General features: G+C 43.0%; 1 protein-coding gene and 1 pseudogene across 1 annotated transcript; one reads left to right on the top strand and one right to left on the bottom strand.

The window, feature by feature from the left end:
• Positions 1-301: 301 nt before the first annotated feature.
• On the bottom strand, positions 302-1,033 carry LOC121999694 (annotated as a pseudogene).
• Positions 1,034-2,966: 1,933 nt separating this feature from the next.
• LOC121999693 (cell division cycle protein 48 homolog) lies at positions 2,967-5,935 on the top strand. Its single transcript, XM_042554338.1, has 6 exons — positions 2,967-2,977; positions 3,220-4,018; positions 4,108-4,329; positions 4,619-4,690; positions 4,844-4,896; positions 5,848-5,935. The coding sequence occupies exons 1-6, from the start codon at positions 2,967-2,969 to the stop codon at positions 5,933-5,935; spliced, it is 1,245 nt and encodes a 414-aa protein (XP_042410272.1).
• The last annotated feature ends 7,457 nt before the right edge of the window (positions 5,936-13,392 follow it).

Raw genomic sequence — 13,392 nt, 5'->3', positions numbered from 1 at the left:
TGAGCGCCTTTTTTTCGTTAATAGACACTGATTTTAACAGCGGTTTTTAAAATCCGATGTCTATGATAAAATAAAATAATTTAATTTTTCCACCCATACTTAGCTGAAATTTGCAACACTTCACTCTTCCCTCCAAACCTAAACCTATATCGCGTTGTCCACCCATACTTAGCCCTAAACCTATTTCGTCGCTACGGCACCACCACTTTCCTCCGGCCATCTCTCTCAGCCCCTCATCTCCCTCTTCTCCTTCTAGAGTACTTGCCTCTCCCGATCAGGATCAAAACCACCTGCTTCAGTCCTAAGCAAAACCGCAGCATAAATGATAGATGCAATTCCCCCCTTCGAAGAGCACACCGGCCTTCCCGTCGGGGACCCTCTGCACGATCCCACTATACATGTGGAAAGGGTTATTGGGGTTCTTCACAATCACGATCATCCCGGGCAGGAAAAGGGGAAGCTCGGGGAGCTTCGGCTTCGCCCGCACTAGCAACACCGCGATGCTCTCCTCGCCGCCCGCCCTTGCCTTTGTCTCGGAAGGAGAGGGGTTCCGCTGGATGAAGTCTTTGAGGCCCTTTTCGCCGCCTGGGAAGCCTCTGGTGAGGTCGAAGAGCTCGTTTTCGAAAGCACCTTCGTTCATGCCGACGATAGAAGGCGGGGCAGGAGCAGGCGGGGAGGCGAGAGGAGGCGAAGGCGGCTATTCCATGGTGGTCCACTGGAGCTTGTGGCAGATGCCTCGCTCGCCGTTGTAGAGGCCGCGACCACCCATGGTCTCCGAGAGGTCGAGCTTGGCGGAGGGGGTGAAAGTGAAAGCGGAGCGGGTCAGAGGGGTGGCCTACTGGAGGAAGGTGGAGTTGCGAGAGAGAAGGCGAGGGTTGAGTGTAGTGTGGATGGGAATCAAAGTCGCCATGGATGGATGGATGGATGGAAGGAAGGAAGGAAGGAGATCAGGTGATTCGTCGAGTCGAGAAGGAACGATCGCGAAGGCTGCTGGTTGGAGGAGGTTTCCAGACCACAAAATACTCAATCGCATCGAATGTTTAGGGTAATTGCATTTTTTGATCTAACAAGTTAACCTATATCGTCGCTCGCTTCGCCGTCGACGAGCACAACAAGAAACAGGTCTCACGCTCCTCCTAATTACTATTTTTTTTTCTCTCCCAAAATTGGGGCTTTTTCTCCAGACCAATGTTTTTCGATCTGTCGATGCGCAGAATACGCTTCTGGAGTTTGCGCGTGTTGTGAAGGCGAGGGAGCAGGTTGTCGCTGGAACTCTGCATCACTTGACAGTGGAGGCAATTGAGGGAGGGGAGAAGAAGCTGTACAAGGCCAAAGTGTGGGTGAAGCCATGTCTTAATTTCAAATAGGTTGAAGAATTCAAGCATGTTGGCGAACAAGGTAAATTTAGCATCAATTCTTAGCGATGGATTTAGGTTAAATTCCATCAATAAATAAAATAAACATACTAAAATTAGTGTTGATTCCTCGATAAAATTTATACTTTTTGTTCAATTTCTCTTGTCCTGTTCCTGTATCCTTTTGTAAACCTTTTTCTTCCCACTTGATTCAATCTGTGTCAATGCCTGTCAATATTTCATATAAAATGGATAGGAAGTTGCTTATCATCATTCTTTTATTGATCATGTTCATGTTTGCTACCTTCTATTAGCAAACTTGTATACTTCAGCTTATAAGCTCTTCCAAGCTTAGGTCAATAAGAAAAATGAAAAACAGTACTAGATATGATTTTTGTTTAAAAATTCATGCGGGCTATGAAGAATGCTCCTAAACAAGGAGACAACAACATTGAACAAACATGTTAACAACATTTAACATCAAAATAGTGTTGTAAATACAGAAATTGATTTTCCTCATTATTATTCTTCTATGAACTTGGGATAAAAGCTACTGAGGTTCCTACACAATTGGGAGACTTTGCAAAACCAAAGTAGCTAATTTATTAGGTTAAAATGATAGATAGATGAGTGATCTCAGTCTTGGCATGGCTAACATTTTTTTTAAATTTTTTTTTATGTTCGAAACCTTTCATTTTGTTTTGTATGGTTCTCTCTAAGAGCATGGACCTAGCTATCTTTTGATAGCTGAATATGATTCTTTTACTTCATTTGTAACTGCAAATTCAACTTTCTGATACCTTGTGAACTACTGAAGATCCTTATTGCAAGCATTGAAGTAAGCATGCCTTGTTTACTTGTGCTACTTGAAAAACTATCAACATGATCACTAACCGAAGGTAACAAATTGTTTGATTCTTTTCAATTATCAGGTGATTGAAGAGTTTGCTAAGAGTCCATGTTCGGAGCACTACAAGAACCTTGGAGCAACTTAACGTTTTGAATAAGATATAGCAGGAGCATATAGAGCCTGCATTGTGTTCTCTCTATAGAAAAACGTTCTACTCTTAATTTCCCTTAATACTGGATATATGATGTAGTAAACTAAATTCTTGAGTAAATAAAAAAAATATTTAAGTACTAATGAAGTGCAGCTAGTTTTTAAATAACAATAACTATAATGATTGTTCCTATGAAAAGTATTTACACAGACTGGTCCCTTATTTAACCTTTGTTAAGTCATCCTCTACATTTTCATTTATTGATTTAAGCTACTAGTTTGATCAAATCTGGATTTATTATATAGTTGTTTGGGTTTTGTAATCTAACTAATCAAGCTACCTGTCATTGCTTGAAGCTTTCTGACAATCAGTTATGCTTTTATCTTTTTTTTTTATTTCATCTATAAATTATTTGATTCATGTATCTATTATGATTATAAATGTTCTTAATAATCACTTTTCTACTTGTAAATGCTGAAATGTTGTAGCAGTATTTTTCTCTTGTAAATATTCAATGTTTTCATGAGCTCACATTGATGGTTCTAATTGGAGTGGATCATAGTTCTTGTAATTTGATTCAACATATGCTAGTTCCATGTCTCGTTTATGCATGAGTGACTGGTTTCACTCATTTGTTTTATGTTAGCTACATCTATCTTGTTTGGTTCAGTCTTGATCAGTTCCTAATCGTTTCTTCCATAAGTAATCTCATGAATTTATGCATACCAGTGCATTTCAACTCTATGTTAGGGTTTTGATTTACTGGAACCACATGAAAATTTATTCTAGCTTGTTATAGCAAGACTTATTGAGGCTGGAGTTGTCTGATACTCGTGATTTGTTTTATTTGTTACTTTTTCTAGTTCTTTTGACTTAAAATTTAACATTTTTGCAGCTTATTTTTTGGAAGCATATCATCCTGTTAGAAAAGGGGACCTTTTCCTTGTCAGGGGTGGGATGAGGAGTGTTGAGTTTAAGGTTATAGAAACTGATCCTGCAGAGTACTGCATTGTTGCTCCTGATACAGAGATTTTTTGTGAGGGGGAGCTGGTAAAAAGAGAAAACGAGGACAGGCTTGATGAGGTAGGTTATGATGATGTTGGAGGAGTTAGGAAACAAATGGCTCAAATAAGGGAGCTAGTAGAGCTTCCTCTAAGACATCCTCAACTATTTAAATCTATTGGTGTCAAGCCGCCAAAAGGTATTTTGTTGTATGGTCCACCTGGTTCAGGTAAGACATTAATAGCTAGAGGAGTCGCAAATGAGACAGGAGCTTTTTTCTTTTGCATCAATGGTCCAGAGATCATGTCAAAGCTAGTCGATGAGAGTGAGAGTAATTTGAGGAAGGCTTTTGAGGAAGTAGAGAAAAATGCACCCTCAATTATCTTCATTGATGAGATTGATTCCATTGCTCCTAAGAGGGAGAAAACTCATGGGGAAGTTGAAAGGCGCATAGTGTCTCAACTGTTGACACTGATGGATGGGTTGAAGTCTCGTGCTCATGTAATTATCATTGGGGCTACGAACATGCCAAACACTATCGATCCAGCTCTTAGACGATTCAGTAGGTTTGACAGAGAAATTGACATTGATGTTCCTGATGAGGTTGGCCGATTGGAGGTTCTTCGCATCCATACTAAGAACATGAAGCTATCTGATGATGTGTGTGAACATTACCAATTGTTGTTACCTTGTTAATAGATATCTTGCAGTGAATGCCCAAGTTATGAAATTTGATTTATTCAATGCAGGTTGATTTGGAAAGGATTGCTAAGGATACTCATGGCTATGTTGGGGTTGACCTTGTTGCTTTATGCACTGAAGCTGCTCTCCAGTGTATCCGTGAAAAGATGGACATAATTGATCTAGAAGATGAATCAATTGATGCTGAGATTCTCAATTCTATGTCTGTTACAAATGAACACTTTAAGACTGCTTTGGGATCTAGTAACCCATCTGCCCTCCGTGAAACTGTAAGTCTTTGCTTTGGTAATTGTAATCATTTTCAGTTAGTTTTTTTCCTTCTAAATATGATTATCTACATGAATTTTTAAAATAAATTGTTGCTGCAAGAATTGAAAATGAGAAATTTGACATTGGTGTTCTTTCTAAATTAAACTTACCTTTTTCAACTCAAGAAATTCTATAGCCTCATGTGTCTGGTTGGTAACTTGTGTTTACTATCATATGTTGATGAATGACCTAAAAACCACTTCTATTTCTACCTTAAGTTATGCTGATAGTTTGTTGGGTTTTGATCAGGTTGTTGAAGTACCAAATGTCAACTGGGATGATATTGGTGGGCTGGAAAATGTCAAGAGGGAACTGCAAGAGGTAGTTTGCTGGATATGTTTGAGGTTTTATGTCCACAAAGTGTGATTTTTTCTTTCTGATGGTGATATTCTAGGACTTCTATAGCATGTATATTTCTTCTATTTTTGTTCTTTACTGTAGTTAAGTAGACCAAATGATACTTTTGTTTGACAGATTAGAACAGTGGATGTTTTAACTCAGAAAACTAGGCATTTGAAGGTGAAAAGTGGTGAAATTAGGGAAATGAAAGGCGTAAGAAGAATGGAGCAGTATAGCAAGTTGAACAGATTCTGATTCTCATAATTTAATGTAGCCTCAGCTTGATTTTTGACTCATGATATTCTACCTTGATGTGTACAATATCTATTAGCTTTTGATGTAAAAAGAATATTTGTGTATTTTATGGATACTGTTGTAAGAAGAATATTTATGTAATTTGTGAATATTTGTGTATTTTATGGATACTGTTGGAAGAAGAATATTTGTGTATTTTCTTGGATACTGTCGGTTTTTCACTGTTTCGGAAATCGAATTTGTGTCGTTAAACAATACTGATATTACATCGGTTTTCCACCGCTGTAAAACCGGTGTCATTAACTAATATTACATCGGTTGTATACCGTTGCCAAAACTGGTGTTATTAACATATAATATTACATCGATTTTACACCCGATGTCGTTAAGTGATACTACATCGGTTATAACCCAATGTCTAAAATGGCAGACCTTTTATATCGCCTTCATAGACATCGGTCGAAAATGTAATAGACATCGGTGGAAAACCGATGTCTATGAGGGTTTTTGTTGTAGTGGTGTTAGCGTTGTATTTTGTTTCTAGTTTATTTTCCGCTGCACATCATCATCAAGAAGCAAGCTACAAGCACGCGACAAACTATTCACCCCCTCTAGCTACATTTCGACCCTAACAAGTAAGGGAGCTCTGACGGTAATGAAAGGACAAAAGGTAGCAAGAAACATCTACAAGTTGATAGAGACTACAGTTGTAGGTAGAGCTGCCTCAGTGGAATCTGAATCAAACAGTACTATCTTGTGGCATATGTGGGTAGGGCATATGGGTGAACATGAGATGCTAGAACTTCACAATAGAGATTTGTTGAAGGGTGCATGTCATGACGTGTAAGCTTGAATTCTGCAAATTCAGTGTTCTTGGGAAACAGAGCAAAGTGCAATTCAAGACGACAACAAATAAGACAGAGGGGATTTTCGACTACGTACATACGGATCTCTAGGGACCAACCAGTGTAGCATCACGTGGAGGGCACTTGTATTTTGTGAGTTTTACTGATGATTTTTCACGAAATGTCTGGGTATACTTTATGTGTCATAAGTTAAACACTTTTACAAAGTTTAAACCGTGGAAAATTGAAGTGGAGAACCACATCGGAAGAAAGATCAAATGTCTTAGGTCAGACAATAAGACTGAGTAAACAGATTCAAAGTTTCAGGAATTTTGTAAGTAACATGGGATAATGAGACATTTCTCTGTTCGCAGGACACCTCAACAGAATGGGGTAGAAGAAAGGTTGAACAGGACAATCATTGAGAAGACAAGATATCTCAGGCTGAATGCAGGGCTTGTAAAGAATTTTTGGGCAAAAGCGGTTAACATGACATGTTATCTCATTAATAGATCACCAAGGGCAACACTAGAAGGCAAAGTATCGGAGGAAGTATGGACAGGGAATCAAGTAGATTACTCTCATCTTCGAGTTTTTGGATGTCCAGCCTATATGCACATATCTAGTGAGGAAAGATCAAAGCTGGATGCGAAGTCAAAGCAGTGCAATTTTTGGGGGTATCAAAAATGGTTAAAGGCTTCAAGTTTTGGGATCCTAAGGCAAACAAGGTGGTGATCAGCAGAGATGTGGTGTTTGACGAGAAAACTATGTTACAGCATACTCAGGAAGAAGGAAAGGAAACACCACAAAGCAACATGGAGAATGATGTTATGCAGGTGGAGCTAGAGACTCATGACTTCGATGATTCTAGCTCAAAGCACATAGAGCATCACACTATTGTTGGTGGCAGAATGAGACGAGTCGTAAACCCACCCACCATATACGGATTCGAAGACTTGGTATCTTATGCACTATTACTAATAGTAGAGACCCTACATCTTTATAGGAGGCAATACATAGCTCCGAGAAGGACATGTGGATGAGTGTTATGGTAGAGGAGATGGAGTTATTGCATAAGAACCAAACGTGGGATCTAGTGGAACTCCTAAAGGAAAGAAAACTATAGGGTGAAAGTGAATATTCAAGAAGAAAGAAGTAATGCCAGAGGGAGAAGAAGTGAAGTTCAAGGCTTGGTTAGTAGCAAAGGGGTATTCACAGAGAAAGGGGATTGACTATGATGAAATTTTCTCTCCGGTGGTAAGATATATGTCAATTAGAGCGATGTTGGGTTTAGTGGCATATCACGATTTGCAGCTTGAGCAAATGGATGTGAAGAATGCATTCCTTCATGGAAATTTGGAGGAGTAGATTTTTATGTCACAACCCGAAGGATTTAGTCAACTCGGGTAAGAGCGGTTGGTTTGCAAGTTGAAGAAATCACTCTATGGATTAAAACAATCTCTTAGGCAATGATATAAACATTTTGATTAATACATGATTCAAAACGGATATAGGAGATGTGAATATGACTGCTGCATATATGTGAAGAGCCTTGAAGATGAATCACTGGTTTTCTTACTACTATATGTAGATGACATGCTATTATTGTGAAAAAGATAAAAGAGGTTAACAAATTGAAGAGACTATTGAACAAGGAATTTGACATGAAAGATTTGGAAGAGGCCAAGAAGATTCTTAGGATGGAGATTCACAGGGATAGAGCTGCAGGGAGATTATGGTTGTTTCAACGTAGCTATGTGGAGAAGGTGTTGGATAGGTTCAACATGAAGAATGCAAATTCGATGAGCACACCCCTGACGCATCACTTCAAGTTATCCAGTACACAGTGTCCAAAGACGGTTAATGAGATCCAAGAGATATCAAAGGTTCCTTATGCCACTACAGTTGGTTGTCTGATGTATGCCATGGTTTGCACGAGACCAAATTTGGCGCAAGTAGTTAGTATGGTGAGCAAGTTTCTCTCAAATCTTAGTCGACCACATTGGGACGCAGTGAAATAAATTTTCAGATACTTGAGAAATACAACTGATTATGACATCATGTTCAGTAGAAAATCGGAAGATCCTTTAGTTGCTGGATACTTAGATTCAGACTATGCAGGAGATTTAGATAATAGGAAGTCTACTATAGGATACGTATTCACTGTAACACGAGAACCTATTTGTTGGAAATCTATGATACAATCTATTGTTGCATTGTCTACCACTGATGACGATAAGGGTTTAAGGTCACCGCTCGACCCCTGATAATGACAAGGGTTTAAGGTCGCTGCTCAACTATCGGTGAGGACAAGGGTTTAAGGTCACCGCTCGACCGCTAATGATGATAAGGGTTTAAGGTCGCCGCTCGACCGTCGGTGAAGACAAGGGCTTAAGGTCGTTGCTCAACCGCTAATGACGACAAGGGTTTAAGGTCGTTGCTCAACCGTTGGTGAAGACAGGAGTTTAAGGTCGCCGCTCGACCATTGACGTAGACGATGGTTTAAGGTCGCCGCTTGACCACTGATGACGATAAGGGTTTAAGGTCATGGCTCGACCGCTGATGATGACAAAGGTTTAAGGTCACCGCTTAACCACTGACGTAGATGAGAGTTTAAGGTCACCACTCGACCGCTGATGACGACAAGGGTTTAAGGTTGCCGCTCTACTGTCTGTGAAGACAAGAGTTTAAGGTCGCCTCTCGACCACTGATGATGACAAGGGTTTAAGATCATCGCTCGACCGTTGATGACGATAAAAGTTTAAGGTTGTCGCTCGACCGCTGACATAGACGAGGGTTTAAGGTCACCGCACAACCGTCAATGAAGACTAGGGTTTATAGTCGTCGCTCGACTTTTAACTTGGCCGCTCGACACAAAAGTCTGGAACACTTGAGATTTTTATTCATATTCTTCATGCATCCAAAAGACATACATGCACTTATACAGGTATATCTATATTTACCCACGTAACTCTTACCCGACCCTATAGGGCCGAAGATGGTTCACGCTCCAGGGCTAATCTAGCTTCCTTTCAGGATAGCATTCACCTCTAAGCGCTGGTTCTTCCGAGTGGTCCTTGCTTCGGATTTGACCATTTCAACGTAGCATCACCAAACTGCCAACTGGTCGCCTTTGACAATGCCCACCTCGTTGTCCACCGGAAACTTAAGCAAAAGGTGAACACCACCGCTCAGAATTCATTGAGGGTTGGTCTTCCTAGTATAACGTTGTAGGCAGATGGCGCGCCCACCATAATGAAGTTCGTCGTCCTAGTCCTCTTAAGCGGCTCCTCTCTGAACAAAATGGCCTGCCGTGCCTGGCCGATTGGCAACACTTCGTTGCCTGTGAATCCGTAGAGTGGAGTCGTCATAGGTAGCAACTCGCTCCTGTCAATTTGCAATTGATTGAACACCTTCTTGAATATGATATTCACTAAGCTCTCTGTATCAAAAAAGGTTCGGTGAATAGTGTAATTAGTGATTAACGCTCGGATGATTAGCACGCCATCGTGAGGGATCTCCACCCTCTCTAAGTCTCTCGAACCGAAACTGATCTCGGGTCCTTCGCCCCTCTCCTTGCTGCAGCCAACGACATGGATCCCGAGTCACCGAGCGTTCGACTTTCTAGCTCGATTGGAATCGTAGCCGGATTTCCCACTGGTGATCATTCTTATCTCTCCCTGAGCTGTGTTGCTCCTGTTCTCCTCTCGGGCTGAAGGTCTACTCCGTTCGACAGAGGCTCGAGCAGAGCCCTGGTCGTCCCTCCCTAAAGAGTGATGAGGGTGTGACTCAGTCATCGTCCTTTCTTCCTCCCTTCACCCGATTGATCGGCGCCTGCGTTGCTGATCAAGAGATGGTAATCGGCAGTGACATCCTCTTTGGGTTGACCGACTATCTAGCGGCGTCAGGTCGTAGCAATCCCGGGTGTTGTGTGTTGGTGACCGATGGAAAGAGCAAAATATTAGTGTCCACACCTTGCCTTTAGTAGCCTTTGGGTGATCGGTTGCCACATGCTGCACGAGATGCGTCCTGGGCTCGTGGTTTGGCTAGGCTCCCCCCGATCGAGGCTCATTGGGTAGCTGATTGAGCAGCCACCGCTCAGGCGCTGCTGCGGCTTCGATCGGTACCTCCCTTCTTCTGGCCGCTTGGGCTTCCTCCAGATTTATATATTCTGTTGGCTTCCTCTACAAGTGGTTGAAGTCCCTTGACGGCTTCCAAATGAGCAATCAGATGAACTTTCCTTCGATGAGCCCCTGAGTGAAGGCGTTCACCAATACGTCTGAGGAGACCGCTGAGATATCCATGACCACCTGATTGAAGTGTTGGATGTAGGCCCTCAATGCTTCCCTGGTCCCCTACTTCAGTGAGAATAAGTTCACGCCCGTCTTCTGATGGTGACGGGTGCTGGCATGTGGTGTAGAAATGTCACTCGGAAGTCTTTGAAGTTGTGGATTGAGTTGATCAACAATCTATCGAACCAATGTTGTGCCGACTCGAAGAGTGTGGTGAGAAAGACTCGACACTTCACTCCATCGGTGTACTGATGAAGTGTGGCCACGTTGTCGAATTTGGCCAAGTGGTCATTCCGGTTAGTAGTGTTGGAACCCCAAGGTTGTTTTGATGTGATCAACAAGTTAAGTTAGGTCCTATGTTGCTTTAACCTTGTGTCCAAGTGTGCAGGAGCTTAGGAGCGCAGGTACTCGAGCGGAAGACGCAGCTAGCGAGAAGGACGACACGTGGTGCGTCCGAGGGACGAGGCATTACGGAAGAGTACCCCGGTGGACGAGAAGGAAGCGTGCGGTGGTTCCGAGGGACGAAAGCCAGAGCGGAAGATTGCTCGGGGAGCAAGAGACACAGCTAGCGAGAAGGTCGGCACGGGGTGCGACCGAGGGACTAAGACTGCGGATGAGTACGCTGGTGGACGAGAAGGAAACACACGGCGATTCCGAAGGACGAGAAGCCGGAGCGGAAGGCTGCTCGAGAAGACCGGAACTTGGTTCTGGTGAGCCCTTTTCCGGATGACAGAGATCACCCAAGCGAGCGGACCCGGAGTAGAAGAACCGGACCGAGGTGGGACTGAACCGAAGAAGAGGTCCCGGATGAAAAAGTCAACTTCTGTTGACTTTGGGCTCCGGGGCGTCCGGAGCAGTCCGAGGCGCCCGGACTTGGAATTTGACTAGATCAAGTCAAAACTCGATATGAACGTTGGGGATAAAGTTTTATCCCTCCAGGCGCCCGGAACCCCTTCGGGGCGCCCCGACCAAGGCTATAAATATAGTCTTGGTCTAAAAGCTTTACAACGAACTCATTACTTGTAATTCCAACGCTTGTGCACTTCTAATTGTAGTTGAGCTTCTATTTTTTGTTCTTCAACGCTGTAAGAGGCTTCTCCGCCTGAAGGAGTTTTAGTGCTTAATCTTCCTTGGATTAACAACCACATCGGTTGTAACCAAGTAAATATCTTGTGTCTCGTCTTTTAATATTTTATTTATTTGCTCTGTTTATTATGCAAGTGTTAGCTTAAAGAGTTCGAGAAGGGTTGTCTTTCTTTTTATTTTTTACAGGATATCTAACCCTCTTCTAAGCCTACCGCAACGGTCCTACAAGTAGTTCCATTATACTCTCTGATCGCTAGTGGCACGTAGTGCCTTGGCAGGGGGTCGTTCCGAATTTCCTACGAAAATTATTGATTAATCCGCTCGGGTGAATCATCCTCCCTGGGTGACTTCCCTTTTCTTGCATCTCGAACGGGTGCATCATTTGAAGAACCCACCCCCGATCCTTGTCTGCTCGTCCCTGTTCCTCCGATGGGGTCCTGAATAGCGCTCGGTTGAAGGGGATAGGCGCATTGGATGCTTCCCCATACGTGCAAGTCAGCTTTTGATTATTCACTCGACTGGATATTTGGTTCGCTTGGTCACGCAGTTCAGCCGGTCGACCAACGATGGATGTTACGAGCTCTTGTACTTGACGTTCGGCCAACGCCTATTGTTGTTGTTGCTCCACTATCTTGGCTGCTCGTACTTGTACCAACATGTTGTGCTCCTCTTGTGTCAGCGTCATCGTGGTGAATCGTCCAACGTCCTTGATCTTCTCGTTCAGATGCAGGCTATGTTCCCATAGATGATGCCAAAATGATCATGTCCGAAAGCGGGAAGCTGGAAAGCTAGAGATGTAGCGACTTTGCTGACCGGATGTAGACCTCGCTCTGCTTTGCAAAACAAGTAACGTCAGTGCCGAGCCAGGGAAGGGGTCCCGGCGTTGGCCCTCCGACGCTCAAGTCAGTCACTGAAACTTATGGAAAAAGTGGAGCAACAGTAGAGCTAGCACCAAACAGTAATAACGTGTACCTCTACCGGTGATGGACCCCCTCGATATAGAGCCCTGGTGGACGCTGTGCGCGCTTCTCGAGGCATGTACACGCTCTCCCATATGTTCTATGAAATGATCTGTTAGGAAAGTACCTCTGACAACATACTGACGAGACAGTAGAAACTTCCGCCGTACAATCCGCCTGTCGACCATGCCTCGTGTTAGCGGCACTACCTCCTAAAAGGATGTCGAGAGATACTACGGTGGTCCCTTCGCTGGGCCGAGTGGGGTAGCCGCTAGGTTGGAACTCCGCTCCGTCTACAGCTAGGTCCCGTTGCTTGGTCGAGCGAGGTAGTCGCTCGGCCAGGAGCCCTTTACTCTGGCGACCTCTGTTGCTCTTCCGTGCAGTGACTGTGTAGTAACATATCCTCCCCCGTTCGGACCTACTATTCGATTTCCCTTGGCGTCCTACTACTCCGTACTACTACTCCGTACTGAGCGTCGGCTGTCTTACGTATCATCATGAGTTTGACGGGTGGTCTGCTCGGATATGTCTTTTGCCGGTCGAGTCTTGACTGACCCGATCGACCATTGCAATTGTCCTCCGTTTGGCCCTTTGGCACTTGGGCATTGACCATCTTGACTTTGACTTCCACCCTGATAGTTGATCCCGTGTTAGGTGAGTCTCCCTCTATCACCGCATCATCATCCTAGAGAAGTAGTTAACGCTTCGCCTTTAGGGCATGTCACCGTAAAGTATACAACAAACTTTCATTTCTTTTGGAAGTATTGTTGCCATGATGTATCATTCTATTATAGTAAAAAATGATTATATTCATCTCAAACGTCTTTTATAATTCATGCTTAGATTATATGAAGAGAGATAAACTACAAGATAAACTTATAGTTGACCATCGCCAAGTTAATTAGGAGGGAAAGGAACTTTTTTTTACAAATATATGAAAATTAATTTATTATTATAATAATTCTTGATTGAGTACATTTTGGGGACAATAACGTAACATTGTGTTTGGTATATAAGATGGAAAAGTGTTGTTAAGTTTCTTTCTTGGGCCTTGACCTCCCCAATGTGCGGGCCCAGTGGAGCAGGTTGAGAAACATACGTTTCTTGTGTCTAATACACACTCTTTCCATTGGATAATGCGTTGGGCTGCCAAGTCAACCGCAATCAGAAGGTAAATTGGAAAAGCAGCTCTCATCAGAAGGAAGGTGCGTCCGATTTCTCATAAAATACAATGCTGATTTTAGAAG

Source organism: Zingiber officinale, chromosome 7A (assembly GCF_018446385.1).
Source record: "Zingiber officinale cultivar Zhangliang chromosome 7A, Zo_v1.1, whole genome shotgun sequence".
NCBI lineage: Eukaryota > Viridiplantae > Streptophyta > Magnoliopsida > Zingiberales > Zingiberaceae > Zingiber > Zingiber officinale.
This window is presented reverse-complemented; position numbering and strand designations above follow the sequence as displayed.

What these genes read in the sequence shown, in the direction of transcription:
- LOC121999693 (XM_042554338.1), top strand. An exon ending in CATCTGCCCTCCGTGAAACT is followed by an intron (nt 4,330 to 4,618) that starts GTAAGTCTTTGC and finishes GGTTTTGATCAG; the next exon opens with GTTGTTGAAGTACCAAATGT. An exon ending in TCAAGAGGGAACTGCAAGAG is followed by an intron (nt 4,691 to 4,843) that starts GTAGTTTGCTGG and finishes TTTGTTTGACAG; the next exon opens with ATTAGAACAGTGGATGTTTT.